Source organism: Petaurus breviceps, unplaced genomic scaffold, assembly GCF_028583685.1.
Source record: "Petaurus breviceps papuanus isolate PSGF00001 unplaced genomic scaffold, PetGlider_PUasm1.0 185, whole genome shotgun sequence".
Lineage (NCBI taxonomy): Eukaryota > Metazoa > Chordata > Mammalia > Diprotodontia > Petauridae > Petaurus > Petaurus breviceps.
This window is the reverse complement of record NW_027185797.1, coordinates 5,289,850-5,307,316: the sequence shown is the minus strand read 5'-3', so window position 1 is coordinate 5,307,316 and position 17,467 is coordinate 5,289,850. Positions and strand designations below refer to the sequence as shown.

At 39.2% G+C, this 17,467-nt stretch overlaps 2 protein-coding genes across 3 annotated transcripts in view; one reads left to right on the top strand and one right to left on the bottom strand.

Moving 5' to 3' along the window:
* The window catches only part of ACKR4 (atypical chemokine receptor 4), a 781,696-nt gene that overhangs the window by 93,747 nt on the left and 670,482 nt on the right, over nt 1-17,467 (top strand). The gene's annotated exons all lie outside the window — the stretch shown is intronic.
* Nucleotides 1-17,467, bottom strand: part of NPHP3 (nephrocystin 3) — a 46,531-nt gene that overhangs the window by 5,023 nt on the left and 24,041 nt on the right. Inside the window, exons 14-24 of one of the 2 annotated variants that reach the window (XM_069088375.1) lie at nt 16,374-16,476; nt 15,850-15,932; nt 14,354-14,492; nt 12,916-13,080; nt 11,253-11,347; nt 10,058-10,180; nt 7,629-7,818; nt 6,939-7,180; nt 5,837-5,912; nt 4,722-4,849; nt 1,237-1,477 (exon numbers count right to left, since the gene is read on the bottom strand). In XM_069088375.1, the coding sequence (XP_068944476.1) occupies nt 1,237-1,477; nt 4,722-4,849; nt 5,837-5,912; nt 6,939-7,180; nt 7,629-7,818; nt 10,058-10,180; nt 11,253-11,347; nt 12,916-13,080; nt 14,354-14,492; nt 15,850-15,932; nt 16,374-16,476 (1,585 nt within the window). The remainder of the gene's footprint in view (nt 1-1,236; nt 1,478-4,721; nt 4,850-5,836; nt 5,913-6,938; nt 7,181-7,628; nt 7,819-10,057; nt 10,181-11,252; nt 11,348-12,915; nt 13,081-14,353; nt 14,493-15,849; nt 15,933-16,373; nt 16,477-17,467) is intronic. The other variant, XM_069088376.1, reaches the window with a different exon arrangement.

The following is a 17,467-nucleotide window of genomic DNA, read 5'->3' as shown; positions in this document are numbered from 1 at the left end:
ATTCTGACTAAAGAACAAAATTGATTTTCATTCAGGTAAGTGGCATGCGCAGACCACGTTCATGAAATAAAAGAGTCGGGAGTGGTCCCAGACACTAAATATGTGGATGTTTCACTAAGATCCCTGCCTCATCCTCTTCTTCCTCCTCCCTCATCTCAGCATCACCTTTGTGCTGGACAGGTGCCGCCTCCTCCTCTTTCACAATAAACCTACTGACCTGGGTCTGCATGGAGTTAGGCACTAGCTACGGTACAAGTTGCCTATGCTACTGTATGCTGCAGGAGCTGTATTCTAGCACCAGGGGTGTTCATAATATTGCTGATTCAGTGGGAAAAGGATGATGTGATAAAAATGCTCTAGCAACAGAAGAGTCCTCTTAGACCCTACCTTGAGGGGCCTGTAGCAACTGGGTATTTTACAATGTATGTGGCTAGCCCTGTGCCTGCTTTGGTTGGAGACACTTAGTTCTTTCTCATTCTATGTCAGTAGAAGGCAAGTTCCAGCAGGTCCTCCCCCAAGTGGCAAAGGCCTCAAGTATAAGTCCAGGGATGGCCCACGTGTTATCTGAGGACGGGCTCATCTGCAGACTGGCTGCATCTGATCTAATTTTTGGCTACCGTGACTCTCAGAGACCATTCTAGCAAGTTATGGTGGGAAAAACAAGGGGTGGGAAATCATAACCACTTCTTTCCGTACTTTAAGGATCTAGATTATAGCTGAAGAATCACTTCAGAATTATAAAGATAGTATTTAAAATCAGGGCCATGGCCTAAAATCATCATTCTGGTTAAAAAAAAAAAATTGCCATTTATAACACGCTTTAGAAAAAACAAATGTTGTAAATTGTGAATCAATTGATGGGCCTCTGAGATCTTAAAGAAAGGGCCTTCTACATCTTGTCTAAATCCTTTTCTAACAAATGAGGAAACTGAAGCCCAGGAAGATTAAGTGTTTTGTCCTTGATTGCACAGATGGTCAATGGCAAAGCTGGCCTCCTAGGTCAATGTGCTTTTCCCTAAGTCATGATGCCGCCATTTTATGAGGGCTCAAATCACAAATGCACTTTTATCTATTCATCTACTCAACAGACTAGAAAGTCATCGTGATGTAACAGCCCAGTGAGAAGTTATCAAAGAGAAGTGAAATTGTTTACTTGACAATATTGGTGATTTCAATGGAATATCCTGAAACACAAAACCAATGCAGACAAAGCAAGCATGAACAATGAACACAGACCACTTTCTTGTACAGGATTGCGAGATGCTTCCCTGTGTATGCCAGTGAAGGGTGGTCAGGGGCCAACGCTCGCCTCCTAATGTCCAGGGCTCGTTCATAGAGTTCCTCTGCCTCTGCATACTGCTTCTTCTCATTGTAGAGAGCGGCCAGGTTGTTCAGAGACTGTGCACAGTCAGGGTGGTCTGGTCCTAAGACTCGCTCCCTCATTTCTAAGGAGCGCTTCAGAAAAAGATCAGCAGCCCTGTCAATAGCAACAATCCAAATGGTGTTTAAGGCAATCAGTGGGATCTGTACAGTTACGCTCTTGTTAAGGTCACATCTACTTGGGTGAAATGAAGTGGAATATTAAGCAAATATTTTTATGTTTTAATACGTAAGTATTATGTAATAAGTAGAGAGTTCAGAGAACTTGGACCAACATCCTGCCCTCCTACAAAAAAAAACCCCACCCCAAAATAACTGTTTTCCTAAAAACAAATTTGGGAGCATGAATCACCTAAACAATGGCCTCAATGTTCCACTTCATGACTTATGTGACATATATTGGCTTTGTATGAGATTTTAAAAGGAATTATTTTAAAACAAAAGTTTTTTTAAAAATCAAGTCCCTCCTTTAAGAGAGTTAAAAAAAAATCCAAGTTCAATATTCTCAAAATATCTAATTGCTAATGGATCTTAATGTAGTAGCCTAAATGTTTGTAATATTTTTCTGAAATCCAAAGGTTTCAATGAATTAGTTTTTTTTCTGTAGTAAAATAAAGTACCAATACTTTCTTAACAAACAAACTAAAAGGGGGAAAAGACAGCCTTAAAAAAATGTCCTTGTTATTAATCTCTAATTCTATATTAATCCCAAGGATTCTTTTGGTCATAGTTTCAGATAGTAGAATTTGCATCTAAGTTAATTTTTCATTAATACATTTAATGTATTTTCAACAGATTATTTGATTCAACAGTCAATATTCTACCCATTAGGAGGGTAGGAAAAACCTTAATTTGGGCTAACATTTTTCTAAAGGATGTGCCTAACAAAGGTTGGGGGGGGGGTTCCACTGTGAGCAGACTGACCACAGCAGCTCATTAAAAGTTCCTAATCAAGACACAGGAAGGCCTGGGTAAGTACTGGAAGAGAGAGCAGTCACACGGATGAAATCATAGATGCATCAGGTATTTAAGTAGTTTTGTTAAGTATGCTCATTGGGTTTATATAACTGAGTTTTCTCCCTTTAATATTTGCCACATTCGCTGATATCCTAAAAAGATGGCAGTCTTTAAGTACTACGTATTCAGACTATCAAACAATTATTTTTTTCAAAGTTAAATACTTAGACCTACGAGCCAAAATACTGAATAGAAAAAAAAATTTGTTATTCAGTCATTCTGACTCTTCCTGCCTGACCCCTTGGACCACATATCTCCTGAAGTCTGAGATCATTTTCGTTGCTTCCATAACTATCCATTCATCTCATCCTCTGCTGTTTTCTCCTTTTGCCTTCGATCTTTCCCAAATCAGGGTTTTTACCAATGAGTCCTCTCTTCTCATTACGTGGCCAAAATATTTAAGCTTCAGCATTTGACCTTCTAGTGAATAGTCTGAATTAATTCTTTTATGTATTGACTTATTTGATCTCCTTGCTGTCCAAGGGACTCTCAAATCTTCTCCAGCACAATTGTGGTGCTCAGCTTTCCAACTCTCATAACTTTAAGCTGGTACTAGAAAAACCAGAGCTTTGTCTAAATGCACCTTTGTTAGCAAGGGAATGTCTCTGCTTTTTAGTATGCCGTCCAGATTTGCCACAGCTTTACTGCCAAGGAGTAAGCCTCTTTGGATTTCATGGTTGTAGCTGTCTTCTGCAGTGTTCTTTGAACCCAAGAATATAAAAAATCTGACACTGCTTCCATTTTCCCTCTATTTGCTAGGAAGTGATGGGACCAGTTGCCAAGATCTTAGTTTTTTTTAATGTCAAGCTTCAAGCCAGCTTTTACACTCTCCTCTTTCCCTCTCATCAAGAGGCTTCTTAATCACGTTCTGCCATCACAGTGGTATCGTCTGCATACCTGAGACTGTTGATATTTCTCCCAGCAACTTTAATTCCATTTTTTGATTCATCTAGCCTGACACTTTGGATGATGTGTTATGCATATAAGTTAAATAAATAAGGTGACAATATATAGCCTTGTCATACTCGTTTCCAAATCTTAAACTGTTCACTCCCACTTCTGGTTCTGTTACTTCTTAACCCACATACAAGTTCCTCAGGAGACAAGTAAGATTTTGTTGTGACCCGCACAGTCAAAGGCTTTAATGTAGTGAATGAAGCAAAAAGAGATTTTTCTGGAACTCCCTTGCTTTCTCTATAATCCAACTAATGCTGGCAATTTGGTTTCTAGTTTCTTTGCTTCTCTGAAAACCAATATCTGGTTCTGATGATTCTTGGTTCACATACTGCTGAAGCCTAGCTTGCAGAATCTTAAGCAATAACCTTAATGGCATGTGAAATAAGTGCGAATGTTCAGTAATTTGAGCATTTCTTGGCCTTGCCCTTCTTTAGGACTGGGACATAAACTGATCTTTTCTAATCCAGTGGCCACTGCTGAGTTTTCCAAATTTGTGGCCATATTGAGTGCAGCACTTTAACAGCATCATCTGTCACCTCCCCTAGCCTAATTGTTAACAATGCTTTCTAAGGTCACCTTGACTTCATTCTCTAAGATGTATGGCCCTAGATCAGTAACTACACCATCATGGTTATCAGTCATATTACCAGATCTTTCTTGGTGCATTCTTGTCACCTCTTCTTAATCTCTTTTGCTTCTGTTGTCTTTTATCATGCCCATTTTAATCCAAACATTCCCTTGATATCTCTAATTTTCTTGAAGAGATCTCGTCTTTCCCATTCTATTGTTTTCTTCTATTTCTTTGCATTGCTCATTTAAGAAAACCATTATATCTCTCCTTGCAGTTCTCTGGAATTCTGCATCTAGTTGGGCATATCTTTCCCTTTCTCCTTTACATTTCCTTTTCCTTTTCTCCTCAGCTATTTATAAAGCCTCATCAGACAGTCATTTGGCTTTCTTTCTCTACTTCTTTGGAATGTTTCTGTTGCTGCCTCCTGTATGAGATTGTGAACTTCTGTCCATAGTTCTTCAGACACTCCATCTACCTGATCCAATCCCTTACATCTATTCACCCCCTCCCGCCCCACTTCATATTTATTTAGGTCATACCTATGTGGTCTGATGGTTTTCCCTGCTTTCTTCAATTTTAGTCTAAATTTTGCATTAAGAAGCTCATGATCTGAACCACAGTCAGCTCCAGGTCTTGTTTTAAATGACGGCAGAGAGTTTCTCCACCTGTCGGATCACATCGAGAATCCGGCACTCAGTTTCGCAGCCTTCTAAACTTCCTTATGTATCATTTCATACCCACCTAGAAGCTAAAGCACAGAGTATCTTTACTTATTTTTGGTCAATGCATTACTTACTCAAGATTATTTTGCAGATAATAGAGAACACCCAGCTCATTGAGGGTTCGAGCATTATCTGGTGTGTCTTTGCCTAATGTAAGTTCTTCTAACTGTAAGGCCCGTCGACGTAAGAGGGCAAATCCATACTAAAGCAAAAAAAAAGGAAATTTGTCATCAGTTTATTTTGAAGCAATACACAGTTGTTTCTTAATCATGCTTTCTTTTTTCTTTAAAAAGGCAATTGCAATTACTTAAGTCATGTCGAATTTAAAATTATTATTCGTGAAAAGTTATCCACATCCAAGTATTTCCATCACTCACATACTACATTTCACTAAAGATGGTATTTCAGAAAATGATTTGCCAGCATATCTTATGATCAGAAATGGAATTATAAGAGTCTGGTCCCCTGACAGCCCATTCAGGATTTTTACTTTTTTTTAAAGTCTGAACTCAAGTGATACCACAAGACAGCACAATTTCAAAACAAGTGGAATTCGAAATACACTCACTAAATCATTTCTACTTCTTAATTAAAATCAGACATGAACTGTTTTAAACCAGGAGAAACAGCTCCCAGGTGAGAAGGGTTCTGGAGTTTAATGAGCACATTTCTTACAACCTTTGAAGGTAGAGACGGCGCCAAGTATTATTATTATTATGCTTTCCATATTAGACATATGAAAATTGCAGCTTAGATAAAAATACCATGCTGAGTTTTAAAAACCGAATTTACAAAATTGTAAAAAAAATTGTGTTTGTGTGTAGGGGAAGAATTATTTTTTCCTTCCTTGTAACTGGAAATGAAAAGATCTTGATCAGACTTTTGTTTCAGGAGGCCGCGCTTCTTTATCTCTCTGAATATTCTTCAGTCACATTCTAGCTCAGTATCTAAGAGGATTTCACAGCTCTCCTTTCCTGATCACGCAACTTACCTGGTTGTTGTACTCCTTGAGGGGGATGAGGACCACTGTCCTAAACTGGAAAGGCCTTAGTGGACACTTCAAGAATGCCCAAAATTAAGTCCTTGACTTTGTGAAAGGAAAAAGTCTATGATATACTATGGGAAATACAGCCTTTAATCATTCTTAGGGTTTCAAATACATAACAAAACAAAAAATTCATTTCTTTACCAAATTGCCTTTTCTCCTTGCAACTTTTTGTCGGATTTTAAAGGACTTTTTCCTTAGATGTTCAGCTTGTTCATATCTAAGAAAATAATTTAGAAGAAAAATAAGCCAAAAGGAACAAACCTAAGTGCAAACACATCACTGGTAAAAAGGAAATATTTTTAGATGCATATATGAAGAAATATTTTTGGTTACTAAGTAACGCTGAGCTTTCATCTAATGAGAATGCTTGTGAAATTTAAAACTTCTAACAGAAGTGTCTCATCTCATAAAACCAAAACCTGGCTCAACAATGACTCAGAAAAAATGATTTAACTTCCAGATTCGGAGCAGCTCCTAGGGCTTGGGTTTTCTGGTTTATGGGGGTATCTTTTGCAGAGAGGGGGGAAGGAGAGGATATCTTTTGTATTCTCAAAGCCCAGAACACAGTGATGCTGAATTAGTCTTGCCAAGGGATCTTAGATTTCATCTGATTCAATTCTCCCACATCAGAGAAGAGAAGCAGGATGCAATGACTTGCCCAACTGTTCAGTGGCATAATCGGGGCTAGAACCCAGGCCTGCCATCTCCCAGTTCAGTGCATCATCGAAGTCCTACGGTATTCACGTCACACGGACAGTGGATGACCCAAGTGAGTTATAATCACAAGTTTCAGGTTGACTTGGCCAGCCATCCCTGTGGATACTGCAGCATTTTTAACTGGGGTCAGAAATTTCCTCTACAGTATCTCTTGAGGCAAAATGAAAGTTTTAATTTGCGTCACTAATTAGTTACCTGCCGAACACAGTGAAATTCTTGTTCAATACCGTTACTCCCTGTAAATTACTCATCCTAAGGAATTCTACTTAGACACAAGTAATAAAAATCAAGAAACACACACTGACCACTCCTGTCCTCATCACCCCTCCCCATTCCCCATCATGATGTATGTATTTATTTGCTTTTTGGATGGGGGAGGGCAGGGCAATTGGGGTTAAGTGACTTGCCCAAGGTCACACTGCTAGTAAGTATTAAGTGTCTGAGGCCAGAACGATGTACTCATTGAAATACAAGCCAACCCAAAACTCCTCCCCTGACATGGCAAGACCACCAGCTTCACTCTTACTTGTTCTGCTTCTGATATAAGGTTGCAAGGGCATCAAGCTCCCGGGCAATGAGAGGATGCTCGGAACCATGAGCATTCTCCAGGATTTCCAGGGCTTGTTTATACAGCTGCTCAGCATTGCCAAATTTTTTCCATTGCACGTAAACACTTGCCAGCTGGTGGAGGGACTGGGCCACTCGGGGGTGGTCTGGATCCAGGGCTGTTTCTCGGATTTCTAAAGACCTCTGCAAGGGAACAATAGCCTGCCCCCCACCCACCCCACCAACATTCAATTAAAACAGAACTCTTAGAAACCTGCTTTCTAATGGACTTTCTAATGAGTAACAGCCTGCCCCCTCAAAAGAAAATCAAAATAAAACTGAGAACTCTTAGAAACCTGCTTTCTAATGAATTATTTCACAGTATAGGAGAATCAATAAGGGGAGTGAGAAGAAGGGGAAGAGGGGTGGCTAGGTGGAGCAGTGAACAGAGCACCAGCCCTGAAGTCAGGAGGACCTAAGTTCAAATCTGGCCTCAGACACTTAACACTTACTAGCCATGTGACCTTGGGCAAGTCACTTAACCCCAACTGCCCTGCCTTCCCCCTCAAAAAAGCAGAAAAAAGAAGAAGGGGAAGTGGAAAGGGAAAAGACTATGCATTTAGTCACAACATGAAAACCCCCATTTCCAGGGAGTTTCTGAGACCCTTACCTGACTGAGAAGGCCTAGGTCCTTGAGAAACCGACCCAGGGTCTCATAGAGATCAGCTAAAGACATCATGCTTTCTTCTCCTTCACAGTTTTTCTCATACTGCTTCAAGGAATCAAAATATTCAGCAGCCATGGAGCCCTTATCTCTCCCAACGAGCTGCCAATAGCTCAGCAACTCGGCAAAGTGTCCTCTGTTTTAACATAATAATTTCATGAGAAACCACACAGACACTGACAGACACAGACATTCACAGTAGCTTGAAAACAAAACCCATACTGAGTTGATGTCAATTTTGTCTCAGATTTAGCCTTTTCCAGTTATGACATGACGTACCAAAGCTTACTCTGCATATCTACCCACTCTACTGTAATTCAGCGGTTTCTTTGTACTGAATCGTAAATGTGGGAGAACTGTTGCTAAGAAAACAACTAACTCCATGCTTTGTTTAATAATGAAAGTCAAAACAAGCAAATGTCAATTAAAAGTATTTCCATGAAGAAATACAGCCCCTTGACTAGTCACATGCAGAAGGATTATGTAATGACACTAACGCATTAAATTGCCATTCAACATCTAGGCAATCAAGAGCCAGGGTCACTCTTAATGTAAGGAAGGAGAAAAAGAACACCGTAGACTAAGGAAGCTGAGAAAAACAATGGGTTCTGGGTGGACTCCTAGTCTGTGTTTTTATCACCAACCTGCAAGACAAAAGAAAATACATTTCTTCTGCAGAAGATTCCAGGTTCAAGGGAGATCTGCTATTCTCCAATGGAGAATGCATTAAAGTACATACAGGTAGGAAAAAAATCAATTAGATTAGTGGCCATAAAGAAGTAAAAAGTTAACCTCAAGAAAGGTCCCTAGAGAGGGGAAAAAAAGACATTCAAATCCAATTCAAATCCAAATTAGATTTGTAAGGATGACAGGGGAAAAAATTCTGATACTCATAGTCACAAGTTGGAATGTCAGTAATACAGTTTATATTAAAAACAAGCATGACTAAATAAAATAGATGTAATGTAGAAAAATCCCAGAGTAAATGACCCTTTCATTATGCTCATTATTAATCAGGATTGATTTAGAGTACAGCACCTGGTCTCAAAACTGTAAATCTGAAACATAGGGAGGAAGGAAAGGGAGGATATAAATATTTATTAAACACCTCCTACATGCCAGGCATTATACTAAAGTGTTTACAAATACTAAATCATTTGATCCTTACAACAATCCGGGGAGGCAGATGTTATTATTATCCCCATTTTATAGTTGAGGGAAGGGAGACAGAGAGGTTGAATGACTTGCCCAGGGTCACACAGCTAGTAAGTGTCTGGGGCTGAAACTGAACTGAAGTCTTCCTAATCCAAGTCTAGTGCTCTAGCCACTGCACCATCTGGGTGCTTCTAATCACAGGATCAGAGCTAGAAGTGACTGTGAAATTTTGTCCTTTTAGCTAGTCCTGTATGTCTTAACCTGGGGTCTGAAAACTTGTTTTTTTTTTTAATTGGATAACTATATGTTAATATAACTGGTTTCCTTTGCATTGTAATATAATTTATTTTATGCATTTAAAAACATTCCTCTGAGAAGGGCTCTGGAGGCTTCATCAGACTCCGAGGGGCAGTGACTCCAAAAACGTCAAGAAGTCCTGCTCCAGTCCAACATCCTCATTTTGTAGAGGAAACAGCAGCCCAGAGAGTGGAGACTTGGCCAGGGTCACACAGGCCTAAGTGCTTGAGCAGAGATTTGATCCCTCCATGAAGATAACATGAATGGCAGTGAGCTGTGCTGAGATGTGGAGGAATGTCAACCTCTCCCCATCCTAACCCTATGAACCACTTTTTCTCTTCTTCTTCTTACTATTCCTTTTGGGGAATCCTGGCCATATTGCAGTTTTCTACATGCAGTAGACTGAGTGCCAGACCTGGAATCAGGAAGGCCCATCTTTATGAGTTCAAATTTGGCCTTACTTACTAGCTATGTGACCCATGGCACGTCACTTCACCCTATCTCACTCAGTTTCCTCATCTGTAAAATGAGCTAGAGAAAGAAATGGCAAACCACTCCATCATCTCTGCCAAGAAAACCTGAAATGGTGTCATAAAGAGTCAGACGTGACTGAAAACGACCCAACAACAATAACATTTTCCGTTTTGTTTTTTTTTTTTAAAGCAATCGGGGTTAAGTACCCTGCTCAAGGTTACACGGCCAGTTATTATTTCTGGGTGTGGTGCTGAGTATCTGAGCCCAGATTTGATCCAGGTCATCCCGACACTGGAGCCGGTGCTCTTACTCGCTGAGCCACCTGGCCGCCCCAAGAATAACATTTTCTATAAATGTCTCCTCTGGGATTTGTTTACTAGAATCCCCAAATGCCAGAATGTATCAATTTTAAATCCAAACCAACTCACTGAGATCCACTCTCTTCTTACCTTTTGTAAAGATTCTGAGACACAAAGAGGTTGAGCAGACATTCATGCAACTTCTGTTTGTTGCCCTGTTGCTGGAAAAGCCAAGGGAGCTCATCTGCACACCTCCAGGTCACTCGGGCTTTACTAAAGAGAGGAGGAGAAGACGACTCCGTGAAATCAGCACATGAGGTATTTGGTGCCTCTCCAACGTGGCAGTGGAGGGAGTATGTCTTCTCAGACAGTGGAGGGAGTGGCATGGTGATGAAATCATGAGTTTTTGAGGCAGTGAAGTACATTAGTTCAAAGGAAATAAACTTTATTTAGAATGATGTCCTGACTCTTCATATAGGCCAGAACTAAGATAACACCAGGGTCTTGAACCTAACGGGTCTGGCATCAAAGACCAAGGCAACCACAGTAATCAGCTGCACCTAAATGAAAGCCGATCTAGGAGATTTTTGGAAAATTCAACAAAGGAAATGATTATAGTGTCAAAACAAAAGGCATCAATGACACTTTTTTTAAAGGGCAACAAAGATCCTCAAGCAAGAACAACAAAAACCAAACCAAATGAAATAAATAGTGAAATAAAACACAAACCCATACTTTTTCTTTAACTATTAAACTAGAGAAAAATTCAACATCAAAGTATTTTCTACACCAAATCCAGATTTCCCCATCTTAAATTTGGTTTGAATACCTGGTCAAAAATTGAGACTCTCTCTCTTTTTTTAAACACAACCACTTCATTTGTAAAATGAGGATCATGCTAGATGACCCCGGAAATTCCTTTTAACTCCAGATCTAAGGACCCCTCAGTTTTAACCATGTGGTAAATTTCTGGCATGGAAATCTTTACCAAACTATATCAGTAACTCATAAGAAATGTATGGTCTTTGAAAACTGCCTGGGGCACAGAGAGGTTGAGTTATGCTCAAGGTTACACAGCTAGGTCGAGGCAGGAAATGAAGACAAGTCTTCAGGATGGCAAAAGTGAACTCTAACCACTATGGCATGCTTCCTCTCCTCTGAAAGAAGACTTACATTTTAGAGCATCATTTGATACATTTAACATTAATAGGGCAAGGATGGGATTTGAATTTATTTGCCACTAACAAGTTCTTAGACTATAAAAGCCCCATGAAAAGAAAATGATGTTGTTACCCACAGTTCACAATAGAAGTTGGAGAAGGACCAAACTGAAGATCTGAAATACCTTAGTTGTGAGGTGAAATATTCGATTAGCTTTTCTCTATAGGTAGAAATATCTTGACTTTCTTCCATGTATTCTAATCTCACTGTTTCCCAAGCCTAGGAAATAATAAGTAAATTATATAATTTTATTAAGTGATATTCGTATGACATATGTGTTGGCTTCTTCGTTAGACTGTAAGCTCCTTGAGGGCAGGGACTAACTTTTGCTTCTTTTTGTATCCCTAGTACTTAGTACAGTGCCTAATACACAGCAGGTGCTTAATAAATGTTTATTGATTGGCTGACACACATCTGTCATGGAATATATTTCCTAAAAAGAAATTATAATTCCAAATCCATCACTGTAGTACCACAGAAAATAATCATGAAGCTATATTTTTGTTTGTTTTTTTTTAGCAAGTACTATATGCTGTACAGTAGTGATACTCGATAAAATACCTCCATTTCAACATTTATTTTTAGGAAAAGAAAGGATTAATTCCAATCTTAATTTATGTGTGAAAGATCTCAGACATATGGGAGGTAATGTGACATAATGGACAGAAGACCATCTATGAAGACAGGAGAACCTGTACTCTTGTCTTTGATACATTCTAGCCATGAGAACATAGGCAAGAGACTTAACTTGTCACTGCCCCATGCAACTCTTGAGTTAGGAATGAGTTACTAAAACTGCATCAGCAGAGGGTATTTCCACACTGGGAGTTCCTTATATCAATGAAATCACAGGTGCGGTGTTGGAGAAGCATTAAAAATACCAAGTAAAATATGAAACTGAAAATAAAGGAGGAAACAAACTGGAAAATGAGGCCAAATATATTGACAAACAAAAATATGACTACAATACAAAAACACATTCCTTGTAACAGAAATCAACCATGAGTACTCATATGCAGAATAAATGAGCATAAAAAAATACCCTAAAAATAAAAATGATAACAAGTCAGGAATATATTTACCTTTTTACACAAATAAAATCTGATAAAATAAAACAGGTATTTTGGACAGCACCAGACTCTATGTATGTAGTTCCTTTTAAAGTTTGTTCAAATGATAATGGCAGATTTTAATTTAATATTTCTAAATCTAAATATTCCTAAATTTCTAATCTAATATTTCTAAATGTAAAATTTCTAAATAAATTTAAGTCTAAATAAATCTAAATTTTAAAATATTTCTAAATAATTCTAAATCTAAAATTTCTAAATTTATTCATGTTGCCTCCCTTTCCCCATCCCCAAATTACAGAATCCTCTGAAAGCACCTCTGCTATCCACTTAGGCAGCCTAAATTCTTTACTCCTTACCCTGACATTCAACGCCTACCTTTTCCAGCTCCATGTTGTACAGCCTGTCTGCCTTGACTCCCATCATTTCCTCTGACTGGAATGATCTGTCCTTTCAGTAGCCAAATCCTACTCACATAGTGAGGCCCAGATCAAATACGACCTCTACAAAGCCTTCCTTGAATTCCCTCCACACAGATCTGCCAATAGGAAGTGACATGACAGCCTCACTAGACTTTGAGGTCCATTTCCTTCATCTCTGGATCCTCCCCCAGAATGGAGCTCAGGGCCATGCACATCAGAGGCTCTCAACAGAAAATTTTAGTTTTAAATGTTTCAAAGATTAGAGATTGGCAAATACACAAAACAGACTGCTTACCTGGAGGTGTTGGAACCTGAGTAAACCACAGCCATACGTCAGTAAACACATTCTGTGCAAACTATGAACAAGGGATGTCAGTACTGACCAGGACAGGTCAGGGTAGAGTGCCATCAGCTCAGATTCACTCACTCCATTGTGACTGACGCTGACCAGGCAGAGGATCTAGAGAGCAAACAGACCGATACCATGACCCGAAAGCCTCACAAATAACGGAGCCAACTGCTATGGAAATCCTTAATCTCAACAACTGCTTATTCAAAAAAGTCAATTCCATTGATTTCTCCTGATCCAAAGATGTCATTAAGCTAAAGGAATTTTGTTTTACAAACAGAACTGAAGTAACACAAAATGCCTTCTACTGTGACATGTATTACATGTGCAAAGAGAAAACCCAATAAAAATCCTCATTCCATAAAATGCAATATTTCGAAAGTTATGATAAATGTACTTCAAAGGGACTTAAATAAATAAATAAATGTACTTCAAAGTTACCTTAGTATTAACTTCCCTAAACAGTGGGAATTTCAAAAGCCGACTATCGATAGACTTCTAAGTCTAGAAACACATTTTATTAGAAGTAAACTAGTTTGGGGGCAGCTAGGTGGCACTCCCCTGGAGTCAGAAAGACCTGAGTGTAAATCTGGCCTAAGACACTTGACACACTTATTAGCTGTGTGACCTTGGGCAAGTCATTCAACCTTAGTTGCCTTGCCTTCCCCCCTCAAAAAAACCCCAAAACCCAAAAACAAACAAAAAAAGAAGCTAGCTGGATACCCCCCCCTTTTTTTTTGCCTTTTGGAGGGCAATTGGGGTTAAGTAACTTGCCCAAGGTTACACGGCTAGCTTTTTTTGTGTGTGGGTGTTAAGTGTCTGAGGCCGGAACCGAACTTGAGTCCTCCTGACTCCGGCGCCAGCGCTTTACTTACTGTGCCACCTAGCCGCCCCTGGATACCCCTCTTTCATTTGGTCAAGAGCCAACCACACATTTCAATCAGGCATAGAATTATCTGCAGACTTGGGCAGATTCCACAAATATCGAAGAGGTTGTAAGCCTGCCAAGCAGGTGAGAAACACCGGTGGCGAGCATAAAATCAGGGCAAAGGATGCCCTGCCCCAAATCATTCACCTGGTAGCAGGAGCTGGAGGCGAGCAGCCCCCGTCCTGTGCCTTCCATCTCTAGAGTATTTTAAGGAGTCAGTCCAGCTGGGTGCATATGGATTGTCTCAGGCAACAAGGACATCAGACATTTTACGAAACAAATCAAGTCGTTATAAGCCCCCACGACAAGCAGGCATGTTGGGATTTGCTGGCATTCTGGGATTTACATGAGACATCTTTAATAGCAATTTAAAACTGGAGCATTAAGCAAAGAATATCGGCGTAATTATTAATTAAAGTCACAGAAACCAAACCTCTCATGACGCTGTGCACTCACCTCCTTCATCAGGTCTCTCTCTTTATCACAGTCCATGGATTCCTGAATCGATCGCAACACCAGCCTGTATAAGGACACAGTATCCTGACACTGGAAACACTGTTGCAAGACTTCATCTACGTTGGATCTTCCAGGGCTGCTAAAACATAGGAGAGAGATTTAAATTGCTTTTCATGTCATCAAAAAAATTGCATGAATCCTTGGATAGAAAGCAGATTTCATTCCTTCAAATGGTAAACTGTGTTGATAAATACGGTAATACAGAAAAAGCCTCACTACCCCAAACATATCAGAGCTAACAGCAGAAATCACAAACATGGCATGAGGCAGCTATGCAGGACACTAAAAAGAATGCTCTGATCCCTACGTGCAAATGCACAACATTGGAGGCTAGGAAAATAATCACAAGCAGACCCAGTTAGTGAGCCAGGCAGATCAGCATGGTGGTCGGGGTGGGGGGGAGCAGGGAGGGTCAGAGCTGGAAAGAAATCAGCCTGTAGGCAAGGGACAATTTTAACAAATGTTATTACATGAACTGAAAACATGACTCAATATTTGTGCTTTTCAGTGATGCTCATGACCAGAACAGGCACATAGGAGTCTTCATGCAAGGTTACAACAATGAATGCTTTAAAAAATATTACTCATTTTCAATGGAAAAAATATATGATTCCTCATGATGCTTAGATACTGATTTTTTGATAAGTCCATCTATGTTACAGAGCAGGATCAAAGTACTCAGCGGATAATACCTAGTGGGTGCAATTGTTAAACCTTCCTCAAATTGCACTAATGAATGATCATTGTAGAGCTAGGAGGGTGTGGCCTTAGACAACAGCCAACTAGTCTAAAGGACATCATTTTACAGAAAGGAAACTGTAAATGGTAATGTGACTTGCCCAAGGACCTACAGTTAAGTAGATAAGACATCAATAAGCATGAAATCTGCTGCCTTATTTAAAAGGAAAGGAATTCATTACTGAAGGAATTTAAAATTCAGATATTAATATTTTTAATTTAAAGAAAAGAACATAAAGATTATGAAAATAAAGATAATTAAATATAGCTATTGTATGGCTCCAAAGAGATCTGCTTTTGCAACAAAGGAGCACACCCCCTCCCCCATCCTCCAGCTAAGCTTTTACCTTTTGTGTATGGTATTTACCTGTGTGGCTTACACTATGCCTTAAGGAAGTTTTCAAAAACAGTCCTCTACCTGGCCAAGTTAGGTAAATTTATTTAAAAACACCTAACAATTCATTAATTAATAACCCCAGGGTTCAATCATCCACATAGGCTACTAGTAATGCCCTAGCACTCTGGAGTTACTGCTGCAGTAGAGAAATGGCCCTCCAGTGTCCTGGAAAGAGTTACCTGAACCCCCCACCCCCCCCACGAACAGTGACAGTGATGGCTTCCCAAACTCACATGCTGATGGCACGGTTTTCAGCAAACACAAAACATGCAAGAGAGAGTTCTAGGGAACCATAACTTACCGCGTGATCATTTTACACAAAAGGGTGACGTACAAGGCGTTGCAGGTTGTAGCAGAACGACAATGTCGCTCTAGTTTCTTTTCCTAGAACAGAGGTTTACCAAAACAAAACACAAAATTCCACCTGAAATGAAGTAGCCAGGACCACGAGACATTCACATTACCAAACAAGGGGCCAGGTTGCATAATCTTGATCAAGGTGACAATTTCTCTGGGTTGGAATACATTCAGATTTGGTAAAGTTCCTGATTTTACACAATAAGGGAGGTGGATATGCATTTTTTGAGGGAGGGGTATACCATATACCCAGACATATTTAAAGTCCTCATATTTCCAATTATAGAAAAGCACAGGACACCAAATCTATCACTACTAATTGAGAACAAAATGCATTTAACCATGTAGTGGCTAAAACTCATTTATGCTTGTGATAGTGAACAGCACCCATCTTCCCTATCTTAAACAACATTTTCTTTAAGAAGACTTTAAGAAGTGAGATATGGATACTCAAATTAAAGCACGTACCTGCTCTTTAGTCAATTTAATATCCACACAGTTGCATTCTGCAGTGATAAGAGCTTTTGCATCTTTTGAATTTAAAGGGTCAAGATGAAGTGTTGGCCACAGCCTTTTATTTAAAACAAGAGAAGAAAAATTGATATCCTGGTCTAATAACATACTATGTACTATCAATCTACCAGCAAAAGACTAAAATCTTTGATGAGAATCAGAAATCCTATTTCACCTTGGAAATATATGAAATATATCTAGAAAAGGTTTATATCCTTATACCAATGTTAATTTGATTTGTTTCCTCTTAATATAATTATATCACCACTCTTCAAAAAATTCTCACACATAGTGCTATGAAATAACACAGCATAAATACAATATTGCTAAAGGGCAATATATTTGGAAGGTATTATTGTATAGCAGCTTAAAGCTATAACATATATTATATGACATATATTATATATGTATGTATGTACATATAATTAAACATTTATTGGGCCCCTGCTATGAGTAAGGCACTGTTCTGGGGGAACTAGTGAAAGGTACAAGACACCCTATTATCATTCAATGATGCTTGAGGTCTCCTCTACTGCAGGACATGGGACTCTTATCCTGAGAGCTCACCATGAGTCTGGATTATGGAAAATCTCAAGCCTGTCATCTTGGTCCCCATGGGTCCTTTCACTCTACGTGACAGGAAAAAAACACCATTTTCCTTGCTCTGATGTATCCAACAAGGTCCCCAAACAAAAATATTGATTCCCAAGTAAGACTATCATTAATAGCTGAAAATATGTATGATAAATTTAGTATTTTAAGAAAATCCCAAATGCATTAGATTTAATGTACACCAGTTTTACTCTTAAACATCAAAAGTATAAAATATGAATTAAGTGCCCGCCATTCAATAACCCACACATTCAAATTCACACTCACCACTGATAGGTGAAAAATGGGCTCTGGCAAGAGAAAAATGAGGTGACGACAGAATATGGACTGCAGGCAAAATTGTCCTGCTAATGTTGGTGCTGGCTGGTAACATTAACTGATTCTTGGTGTTACTTGTGAGTAGAAAACAGAAAGAGGAAAATGTTAAGCCTTTGTGG